The sequence below is a fragment of the Sturnira hondurensis genome, unplaced genomic scaffold, assembly GCF_014824575.4.
Source record: "Sturnira hondurensis isolate 20B ecotype Veracruz unplaced genomic scaffold, ASM1482457v3 Scaffold0008761, whole genome shotgun sequence".
Lineage (NCBI taxonomy): Eukaryota > Metazoa > Chordata > Mammalia > Chiroptera > Phyllostomidae > Sturnira > Sturnira hondurensis.
In genome coordinates this window covers 3,665,290-3,677,518 of record NW_028081392.1, presented here as the reverse complement: position 1 = coordinate 3,677,518, position 12,229 = coordinate 3,665,290, and the positions used below count along the sequence as shown (strand labels likewise).

Genomic DNA, 12,229 nt, shown 5'->3' with positions numbered 1-12,229 from the left:
GCACATGTCCATGTTTCAGGCCACTGGCACCATCCAAGCAGGATCTCTAATTACTCCAAAGCCATGTGGCACCTTCTCATAGTCTACTGGCAAAGAGTTCTTTCACCCTTCTTCTGGGCAAAGTCTCTGCTGCTTCCCAAGCCACGCAGCCAAAGGGAGTACTTCCAAAGCCGCGTGATCCTCTTCTACCAGAGCTGCAGGGGTCTGCACTGCGGGCAAAATTGTATGGTTCCTCTCTCCACCAGAGCTGTGAGAAGGTAGGGTTGCCACTCTGGCAAAGCCGAGTGGCGGTTCTCTGCTAAAGCTGTATGGTGATTCTCTCTACCCCCCAGATGTAGGGGGGTCCCCACTCTGTCCAAAAGCACATGGCTCTCTCTGCACTGCCACAGCCGCGTGGGCATGGTTCCTTCTCCTTCTCACATGGCTGCGGGGGTCCCCACTCTGGTAAAGCCGCGTGATACTCCTCCAATGGCTGCCCTATCTGGGTTTTAAATCCCTGTGCCAATCCTCCTTTGCAGCCCCATTTCCGACTCCTTCTACAAAAGGCTACACTTGCCAGCATTCCTGTATTATTCCAAGTTTACTGGGCTGCCATCTTGAGTCTGGGCAGGTGTGGCCCCATGTCATGAAGCCAATCATCTCCAATCATATGTGAGATACTAAACGCTTGTTGTTTTAAACAGCCAACTTTTGGGGTAATGTGTTACACAGCAATTGATAACTATTATTACACACTAAGTAATAATTTTATTAAGTCTTTTTTATGATTTATAAGAGCAATTCGGGACTGTTACAAAAATCTTAAATTTTACAAAATATAGAAATAGAAGTACCAACTCTAGCCCCCCTACTCTCCCATGACTGTTAGAGTTTAGAACATGTCCTCCCAGAATTTGTCTCATTCATATGCAAAACAATGGAATGAGCTTCTTAATGCCTTAGCCTTAAATGTGACAGCCAAAGATCACTTAATATTGGTGGAAAATCTCCACTGTGAAGGAGAAAGACCACAATAAATAATTAGAAAAGAGTAATCCACAGAAAACAGAAATAAAGCAAAAACACAGGAGAAACTTTCAAAAACCAAACAAAATTTTTGTAATTAATATGCCTAGACCAACACGAGAAAAGAAACTGCAACATAATAACAAAATCTTACATAATAATTTACTAACACCAAGGGCAAAAATATATATTAAAAACTTCTATAGAGAAAAAAACTGGCGATATACAAAGGGAGAAGATGTGTCTGATGCCGGAAGATAAGGACACATCCCTTTGAAATTCTCAAAGAAAACTCTGTATTAACCAATCAATAAGGTTTGAGGGGAAAAAATTAAAAGATCATCATATATAAACAAGGACTCAAAAGTGTACCATACATATATTCATGCACTCTTTTGCTTAGGATGCTACTAAAGGATATGCTACACACACACAAAGAGAAAACCAATAAAGAAGATACGAGATTCAGGAAATGAGATCCAAATCAGGAGGAAGTCAAAAGGAAGTTCCAGGAAGACTGTTGTTTAAAAAAAAAAGTCTAACACCACAAACTGTTCAGTTTAAAGCACAAGGATACAGAATTTTAGAAGGGAGGTCTCCTGAGGAAAATTGGTTGATGGTCTTGCTAATTTTGAGGAACAGGGAAAGGGAAAGAAGAAGGAAGCTATTAATAGGCAGATGACAGATTTAAAGAGTGGTTTGAAAATTTGAACACATATATAGAAAATAACTCAAATGAACAGAGGATACAATAACTAAGAAAAACAAAAAATATATAAGGAATCACATTCCACAACTTTATCCACAGTGATTACTGATTTATTTCAGTGTAATATAATAATATGTGAAAGATGAACAAGAGGAAATGGTGGCAGGTAAAAGAAAGCTAAATCTTTAGCTGTTGAACTAGGTGGTCAATATATAATATCACAAACTGACAAACCAAGCAAAAGTTCAGACAGCCCCTAAGCTTGGGAATGGGAGGTTTTCCCAGGGAGGTGCACCCGGGAAATTAACCTGTATTCACCTAGCCTCACAGGAAACATTCAAAAACGTACAGGGGTTTTTACCAATTACTAGAAACTGGTCAGCAAGAAGTAATCAGACACTCTTCAACAACTTAAAAAACATCAAGAGAGTATAAAAATCCTGATAAGCCCTGGCTGGTGTGGCTCAGTGGATTGAGTGCCAGCCTATAAACCAAAAGGTTGCCGGTTTGATTCCCAGTCAGGGCACATGCCTGGACTGCAGGCCAGGTCCCTGGTTGGGGGTGTGGGAGAGGCAAGTGATTGCTGTTTCTCCAGCTCATCGATGTTTCTCTCCCTCTCTTTCTTCTTCCCTTTCCCTCTCTCTAAAAATAAATAAATAAAATCCTTTAAAAAGTCCTGATAAGAATGGCAAAAGCAAAGCTCTCAGAAGGTCTTTAGGAATCCTCTCCACCATTACCCAATATGGGTCACCTCATCCCAAAGGAACTTGAGGACTTCAAGTGTGCCCTTCCACAGTAAAATGCTACTTTGTCCTCTCATCTGGAAGCTACCCTAATGGAATCATGTTTTTCTGGCCTTTCCTTACATTAAAGCATCTTTTACCTGTTGCCTCTGCCATCAATTACCCTTATGAAAATCACACATAGCAATGTGTATTAGTATATTATTCAGAAATAGACAGATGCCGGAAAAGAACAGCTAATAGAAATGAAAAATGGGTTTCTTCTGGAAAAACAGCACTTATGAGGAATGAGGCAAATGCAAAAGCAGAAGTAGAAGCAGAAGACACACCAAAGGACCAACATTTTTTCTTAAAAACCCTTAGTACTAGTTTATTTCTAAATTAGTACTAATTTTATATAAATAATTATCTATTGAAAATGCCAAAAACATTTTTAAGAACAAAATCAAAACAATAATAAAATTTTATCAAAAAATTTTGTTTATTTATTTTCATATTGTAAGATGCTAATAAGTATATACTTCATTTTTATAGTACATAGCAAACTACTTATGAATAATCACAAAGTTCAAATGCAAAACACTTATACTTACCAAAACACAGTCTGAAGTGTAAGCTAAACACACTCTACTGAAATAATAAAAAACATGTTCAAGTGTATTTTAGAAATCGTCAGGAATATAAGGATAGGGAAGTATCTACCTTATATAAATGGGGTGCAAAGGTTTGCTTTTTATTCCCAAGTAATGACTGCAAAAATCATGGTTAAGAATGTAAAAACCTCCCAAAATATAAAATTAGAACTTCAAGTGCACATTCAAGATTCAGCAGCTAATAAAACAAAGAAACTACTTGATCGCCCAATAGTGATAGTACACAGCTGCCAGATTATAATCATTCTGATCACATTTGCATGAATGTTGGAAAACAAACATCTAAACATAGTGTAGAGTGAAAACAAAACAAATTACCTAGGACTAAACACAGTTTTGTCCCACAACACAAACATATATTCTCTAGGTTATATATGCTACCATATGCCTGGAAGTATGTTTATCAAAATAGTAACACTGATTACAACATCATAATATTTGAAATTTTGTACATTATCTTTGTATTTTTATATGGCATTTGATTTTTTCTAAATACTGCCAATCAATTAGTTGACTTCTAGATAAGACATCTCACACTAACCAAACTTCAAACCCATGAATTCATGTTCAATTGATTTTTTTATAAAACTTTCTTGTATTAAAACAAACATGCAGCCCTGGTTGGTGTAGATTAGTGGATTGAGCACTGGCCTGTGATCCAAAGGGGTCACCAGTTTGATTCCCAGTCAGTGCACATGCCTGGGTTGCAGCCCACCAGGGGGTGCATGAGAGGCAACCATACAATGATGTTTCTCTCCCTTTCTCCCTCCATTCCCCTCCATCTAAAAACAAATAAACAAAATCTTTTCTAAAAAACTGACATGCAATGCACTGTATATATTTAAAGTTTACAATTTGGTAAGTTTTGATACATGTATATACTCATGAAGTCATCACACAATCAAGATAAGGAACACTCCGCTAAAGATGCATCCTGTTCCTTGGTAATCTCTTCTTCCAACACTCCACCACATCCTACCAATGCATGTGAAACCAATAATTTGTTTAATGTCACTATAGGTTAAATTTATTCTGTATAATCTCATATAAATGAAATCATATACTATGTATTCTTTTTTGTCTGGCCTTTTTTATTTTACTTTTCAATTACAGTTTATATTCAATATTATTTTGTTTTACTTTCAGGTGTACAGAATAATGGTTAGACAATCACATTCTTTACAGTGATGCCCCCAATATTTCAAGTACCCACCTGGCATACATAGTTATTACAATATTATTAACTACATTCCCTATGTTATACTTTACATCTCTGTGACTATTTTATAACTACCAATTTGTAGTTCTTTCCACTTCACTTTTTTCACCCAAACCCCCAAACCCCTTCCACTCTGACAACCATCAGACTGTTCTCTGTATCTATGAGTCAGTTTCTATTTCATCTGTTCATTTATTTTGTTCTTTAGAATCCACATAAAGATATTTGTCTTTCTCCATCTGACTTATTTCACTTAGCATAATATTCTCCAGGTCCATCTATCCTGTCACAAATGGTAAGATTTCATTCTTTTTTGTGGCCAGGTAATATTGTATATGTGTACCACAGCTTTTTTATTCCTTCATCTAATGATGAGCCCTTGGGTTGCTTGCATATTTTAGCAATTATAAATAATGCTGCAATGAACACAGCTGTACATATATTTTTTCAAATTACTGTTTTGGATTTCTTCAGATATATACCCATAAAGGGAATTGCTGGGTCATAATATGGCCCCATTTTTTATTTTTTGAGAAACATTCACACTGTTTTGTATAATGGATATAGCAATCTACATTCCCACCAACAGTGAATGAGCATTCCCTTTTCTCTACATCATCACAACACTTGTTTGTTGAGTTACCGATGACAGCCATTCTGACAAGTGTGGGGTGATACTGTGGTTTTAATTTGCACTTTTGATGAGTAGTGATACCGAGCATCTTTTCACATGTCTATTGGCCATCTGCATGGCCTCTTTGGAGAGGTGTCTAATCAGGTCCTCTACCCAATTCTTAATTGGTTGGTCCACTTTGGGGGCGGGGGAGCGTTGTTGAGTTGTAAAAATTCTTTATGAATCTTGGATATTGACCCCTTATCAGATGCATCACTGATAAATATGTACTCCCATTCAGTAGGTTGTCTCACTTTGTTCAGTTTCTTTTGCTATGCAAAAACCTTTTAGTTTAATGTAGACCCAAGTTGTTCATTTTTCCTTTTGTTTCCCTTGCCCTAGGAGACAGAGCTGAAAAAAATATTGCTGACACATCAGAGATTTTACTGCCTATGTTTTCTTCTAGGATTTTTACAGGTTTGAGTCTTACATTTAAGTCTTTAATAATTTTCAGTGTATTTTTGTATAGAATGTAAGAAGGTGGTCTAGTTTCTTTCTTTTTTTCTTTTTTTTCTTTTTTAGATAATTTAGACATTTAGATAATGTCTAGTTTTTACTATTAAAAACAAAGTTAACATGAGCATTCCTGAACAAATTTTTATGGTCATATGCTTCTACTTTTCTTGCATAAATACCTAAAAATGGACTGGCTGGATCAAATAGTAGAGTTATATTTAACTTTTTAAGAAACTGTTCAACTCAGTACAGCATTTTATATTATCATGAGCAGGAAGTTCCAGTTCCCCAACATCCTGGCCAATATATGGTTCGCTCTTTTTAAAATTTTACCCATTCTAACAAATATGTAATAATATTTCACTGTAGCTTTAATTTACATTAAAATTAAGTATCTTCTAGGAACCAAAGTATCACCGGTTTGACTCCCAGTGAGGGCACATGTCTGGATTGCAGGCCAAGTTCCCACTTGGGGGCACATGAGAGGCAACCACACACTGACGTTTCTCTCCTTCCTTTCCTCTCTCTCTAAAATATAAATAAAAAATACAAAAATCTAAAAAAAAAGTTGACATTCTATTAAAAAATTTTAAATATCTTGGCTATTGCAAATAACACCGCAAATGAACATAGGGGTGCATATACTCTTTCAAATTAATGTTTTGGGTTTCTGTGAATAAATTCCCAGAAGTGGAAATGCTGGGTCATAAAGTAGTTCCATTTTTTATTTTTTTATGGACATCCATACTGCTTTCCACAGTGGCAGCACCAATCTGCATTCTCACAAACAATGCATGAGGGTTCGCTTTTTTCCAGATCCTCACCAACACTTGTTTGTTAATTTACTGATGGTAGGCATTCTGACAAAACAAAACAAATTACTGACAGGTGTGAGGTGATATCTCATTGTGGTTTTAATTTGCATCTTTTCATATATCTATTGGCCATCTGTATGTCCTCTTTGGAGAAGTGTCTATTTAGGTCCTTTGACCATTATTAATTGGATGGGTTTTTTTTTTTGTGTGTGTGTGGGGGGGTGATGTTGAGTTATATAAATTCTTTATAAATTCTGGATAATAACCCCTTATCAGATAATAACCCCACATCATTGGCAAATACGTTCTCCCATTTGGTGGGTTGTCTTTTCATTTTGTTGATAGTTTCCTTTGCTGTGGAAAACTTTTTAGTCTAATTTGTTTATTTTTTTTTCTTTTCTTTCCCTTGCCTGAGGAGTTATATCAGAAAAAATACTGCCACTACAAATGTCCAAGATTTACTGCCTATGTTTTCTTCTGGGTTTTTTTATGGTTTTGAGACTTACATTTAAATCTTTAATCCATTTGCAGTTTATTCTTGTATATGGTGAAAGAAGGTGGTCTACTTTCTTTTTTTTGCATCTCTCTGTCCAATTATCTATCCCAACACCATTTACTGAACAGATTATCATTACCCCATTGTATGTTCTTGCCTCCTTTGTCAAATATTACTTGACCATAAAGGCTTATTTCTTAGGTCTCTATTCTGTTGCCCTGATCTGTATTAGTATAGCGTGACATCAGGTAGCATGTTTCCTCTAGCTTTGTTCCTTTCTCAAGATGATTATGGCTATTCACATGTCAGAGAAAGACAAACACCACATTATCTCACTTATATGTGGAATTTAATGAATAAAATAAACAAACAAAATGGACACAGAGGCATGGATACATGAAAGACACTGACAGCTATCCAGGGAGGGTGTACAGGGACTGGATGAAAGAAGGTGAAGGCATTAGCCAAAGGTCACATATACACAACCCAAAGACACAGTAGAGTGTGATGAAAGTCAGAGCAAAGGGGGACAAATGCTGGTGGAGGTGGGCAAAGGGGGAGAAACAAGGACATCTGCAATAGTGTCAAGAGGCTGAGGTGGGGGCCCTGGCTGGTGTAGCTCAGTGGATTGAGCGCAGGCCTGCGAACCAGATGATCGCGGTTCGATTCCCAGTCAGGGCACATGCTTGGCTTGCAGGCCAGTTTCCAGCAGGGGCCAGTTTCCTGCAGGAGATGCACAAGAAGCAGCCATACATTGATGTTTCCTTCCTCTCTCTTTCCCTTCCCCTCTGAAGATAAATAAATAAAATATTTAAAAAAAAGAAAAAGAGGCTGAGGTGGGATGGGGCAGGGGTGTGGGGGTAAATGCAGACCACTGTACTTAAACAATAAAATAATTTTTAAAAACAATAAAAATAATTTTTAATTCAGTTTTTTTTAAGTTAAATATAGTCATAAATTTTTGAAAGATCTAATTTGAGATAGTTGATAAAAGTTTGTGGATACATTTTCAAAAAGTCTTAATTTAGGACTATGTTCTAGACATCGAACATATTACTCAGCAAATAAACTAAAACCTTAAATGAATTTCACAATTAAAAAAGTCTAATCAAAAGATAAATAAATGAATGAATAAATAAAAGATTGCTGTGGCTATTTGGTGACTCTTGTGCTTCCCCATATCAATTTTTGGAATATTTGTTCTACTTCTGTGAAATACGCCACTGGTATCTTGGCAGGAACTGTGTTGAATCTACAGATTGCCCGGGTAGTATGGATATTCTAACTATGTTATTTCTTCCTGTCCAAGAAAATGTCATATGCTTCTACTTATTACTATCGTCTTTAATTTCTTTCTTCAGTGTCTTATAATTTTATTAATACAGGTCTTTTACATCCTTGGTTAAATTTATTCGTAGGTATTTCTCTTTTTTTTTTGATGCAACTGTAAGTTAGATTGTTGTGTTATTTCCCTTTCTGAAAGTTCATTATTGCTGCATAAAAATGCAACCAATCTCTGGATATTTATCTCATAGCCTATTACTTTACTGAATTCATTTACCAGTTCTAGTAGTTTTTTGAAAATTGTGACAGGTCTGCTTCTGCCTTTTTTTCCCGTGTGATTGCTGTGGCCAAGACTTGCAGTACTATGTTGAATAAGAGAAGTGAAAGTGAACATCCCCATCTTCTTCTTGATCATAAGGAAACTGCTTGTGGTGTTTGCCCAATGACTATGCCTTTGGCTGTGGGTTTGTCATATATGACATTTATTACTGAGTTATGTTCCCTCTATCCCCACTTTGCTGTGTTTCCATCATAAATGGATGCTGTATTCTATCAAATGCTCTTCTGGACCTATAAATATGATCACATGATTTTTATCCTTCATTTTGTTTATGTTCTGTATCACATTTATTGATTTGTGAATACTGTACCAACCTTGCATCTCCAGAATAAATCCCACCTGATGATGGTATATGATCATTTAAAGTATGGCTGGATCCAGTTCACTAATATTTTGTTAGAATTTTTAGCATCTATGTTCATGAAGGATATTGGTCTATAATGTTGCCTCTTAAAATGAGCTGAGTCTTCCCTCCTCTTGAATTTTCTGGAATACTTTGAGAAGCATAGGTGTTAGTTCTTCTTTGAATGTTTGGTAAAAATCTCCTGTGAGCCACCTGGTCCAGGCTTTTGTGTGTTGAGAATTCTTTAACTACTGCTTCAGTTTCACTAGTTGTAATTTTTCTGCCCAGATACTCTGATTCTCTCTCATTCGGTTTTGGAAGATTGTATGTTTCTAGGAATTCATCCACTTTCATTCAGATTGTCCCCTTTGTTGGCATACAGATGTTTGTAATATTTTCTCACAATCCTTTGTATTTCTGTGGTGTCAGCTGCTACTTCTTTTCCATTTCTGATTTTAATTATTTGGGTCCTCTCTCTTCTTTTCTAATGAGTTTGGTTAAAGGTTTGTTGACTTTGGTTATCTTTTCAAAGAACCAGCATTTGATTACATTGATCATTTGTATTATTTCTTTAGATCCTATTTTGTTTATATCTGCTGTGATCTTTATTATTTCCTGTCTTCTGCTCATTTGGGCTTCATTTGTTGTTCTTTTCCTAGTTCCTTTAAGTATAAGCTTACATTTTTTATCTGACATTTTCTTGTTTCTAAGGTAGGCCTGTGCCACTGTGAATTTCCCTCTTAAGACCGCTTTCACTGTGTTCCATAGTTTTGGGGTTGTTGTGTTCTCATTTCACTTGTTTTAAGGAATCATTTGATTTCTCCTTTGATCTTGTTGTTAACCCACTTGTTAATGACATGTTATTTAGCCTCTGTGTCTCTGTTTTTCTGTTTTATCCATTGTGATTGATTTCTAGTTTCGAACTCTCATGGTCTGAGAAGATGCTTCATATGATTTCAATTACTTTAAATTTCTTGAGACTTATTTTGTTCCTAACATGTGGTCTATCCTAGAAAATGTTGCATGTTCTCTTGAAAAGAATGTATATTCTGCTGTTTTGGAGTGAAATGCTCCACTAACAATAAATTTTTAATTTTAGGCATTTTTTAATTTAGAAAATCAGAAATTAAATCATTAGATCAATCATATGTGCTTCATCCTTGCAAAAAATAAAAAATAAATTTTAAGTGAAATAGCAATAGGAATGAATAAATGTACCAAATTTTCCCTGGGAAAATGTGGTCAATTACTCGATAAATAATGATAGGGCACTTGAAATTAACCAGTTTAAATTTCCTGAGTTTTCCTCCAATTGCAAGTGTTAGATAGTAAATTCAATTCTGAAGTTTTCATCAGTTTCTCTTTAGATATGTTTCACATAGTACATATGAAGAGTTCAATACTTACTTATCAAGGAAATCCTTATCCACTACAGCAGTGATGTCAAGAAGAGGATTTCCCATTCCAAAGAGAATATTTTCACTAAAATAAAAGAAACACAAGTACAAGTTAGAAATATTTCTGAAAGTAAGCCAATGTGTAAAATGCACACAAATATAAATATCTTTATTCATCTTCAAAATAAACCAGACCTGCTAGTTCATTAAACCTCTGATTTGCCTATCACATGTAGAACAACTCAGAGGTATCACAAAGCCATTTAGAAAGCATGATGACCTTTAAACTGGACAATATAAAATATAACAAAAAACAGATCATGTGACTGTTTCTTAATACTCAACAGCTAATGATTTAATCTAATTAATTCCAATGTTTTTAAGTCTTTTACAATAAAGTTTTATACTCAATAAATATAGTAATTAACACCCTCTAACTAGTTAAGATATCCAACTACTGACGGTCATTAGAGAGCACAAAGCAAGCCCTACAGGATTTGAGAACATGGACACTCATATGCCCCCAACCTCCACACCTTGCAGTGATAATACGATTTACAATAAGAAATATATATGTTAGGTGACTACTGCTCAATCCTTTCAGGAAACCTTATGAAATGTGAAACAGAGCTTCCTGTCTAAAGGATAAAGGAAGAAGAATTTATACAACTACTATTGTCCACCACTGCACAAGTATGCAACATGGTCCCTGATGACAGGAGCTATCAAGTTGCAATGGTCCAAAGCCTATGTAGAACTTACTGCAGCAACAGTGGCTATGTAAGGGTTTGGACAATGGAATTTAAAGTAGCACATAAGAGATGTCTTCATACAATCAATTAAGTAACAACTATACAATTACTTATAAAATCAAATGACTTTAAACTACAGGTTTTCCTCTCCATCACTGTACATAACTGAGAAACTTCTACATTTCATTATGATATGACAAATAAACTGTTAAAAACACCAATTCTTTAAAACGCCTAGTTTCTTAAATACACACACATATAAACTAGTGTTTAGGCCAGTAAATACTAAAACATGTATTGTCCTATGAAGACACTATATAAGCAATTTTATATTGATTTATCTAAATGTGAACAATATGGGGTCTGTGCTATATCCAAAACCTATGACCGACCCAGACTAGAATCACTGTTTTTGTTGCAAATGTTAACAGCATCTTTTTCCTGGAAAAAATCAGTCCACAATCTTTAAAAGTCTTAAAATTCAGGGCTCCAGCCAACATAAAGCTATACTGTATTACTTTTTTGGACAACTAATAAATTTTACTCACTGACTTTGATATTAGAGTAAAAGTTCCTAAGAAAACATTTTCTTAGCTATTGATACACAGTCACCTCGGTACTCGTCAGCTTCAGACTCATCAAACCCTATACTTAATCACATTTTGACAAGAAAAAAAATGTTCCAGCAAAGTGTTTCAGCACTCGACACTTGCTCAGGGCTTGCTAGAACTAGTATGAGTCGCAATGACTCCTAGCAAGAGAAACTGCTTCATCACTCATTGTTCACTTGGTATTGATTGATTTCAGCATTCATCACGGGTTTCAGAAGGAATTAATGATGAATACCAAAGTACCATCGTATTAATGTTGGCTAGCCCTCTGGAGGGCAGAAATGTTTATTTATACTTACAGTCCCCAAATAAATACTAATAATGACTGTCCTTAACTCTTATACTAATCATTCTCTCTTTAAATCCAGAAACCTCAGCTAAATATGTGATTCTTCTTACTCCATCAACAAACAGCATCTTACTAATAATACCATATTCTTGGTGGGGGTATGAGATGTCCATAAAAGGTTTCAAAAAGTTCTGCATATTCCTGATTACCTAGAATGCCATATACACATGCCCAAGGCAGTGAGTATGATCAAGACCAGAAAAAGCCCTAAGCAATCACTTCTGAGCATGAGGCCCTTGAACAAGCAGGAAATGAAGACTAAGGCAGAGTTACAAGCCAGGCAGAGTTTTGAAAATATGCCTCAACAAGCATACAGAGCCTCTCAGCAAAGACTGGGAGACAATAACAAGTATTAACAAAAATGTAATCCTCATACATTACTAA

At 35.6% G+C, this 12,229-nt stretch overlaps 1 protein-coding gene across 3 annotated transcripts in view; it reads right to left on the bottom strand.

The window, feature by feature from the left end:
- The window catches only part of ADK (adenosine kinase), a 594,334-nt gene that overhangs the window by 531,101 nt on the left and 51,004 nt on the right, over positions 1–12,229 (bottom strand). For all 3 annotated transcript variants that reach the window (XM_037055967.1, XM_037055969.1, XM_037055968.1), the window contains exon 2: positions 10,144–10,218. In XM_037055967.1, the coding sequence (XP_036911862.1) occupies positions 10,144–10,218 (75 nt within the window). The remainder of the gene's footprint in view (positions 1–10,143; positions 10,219–12,229) is intronic.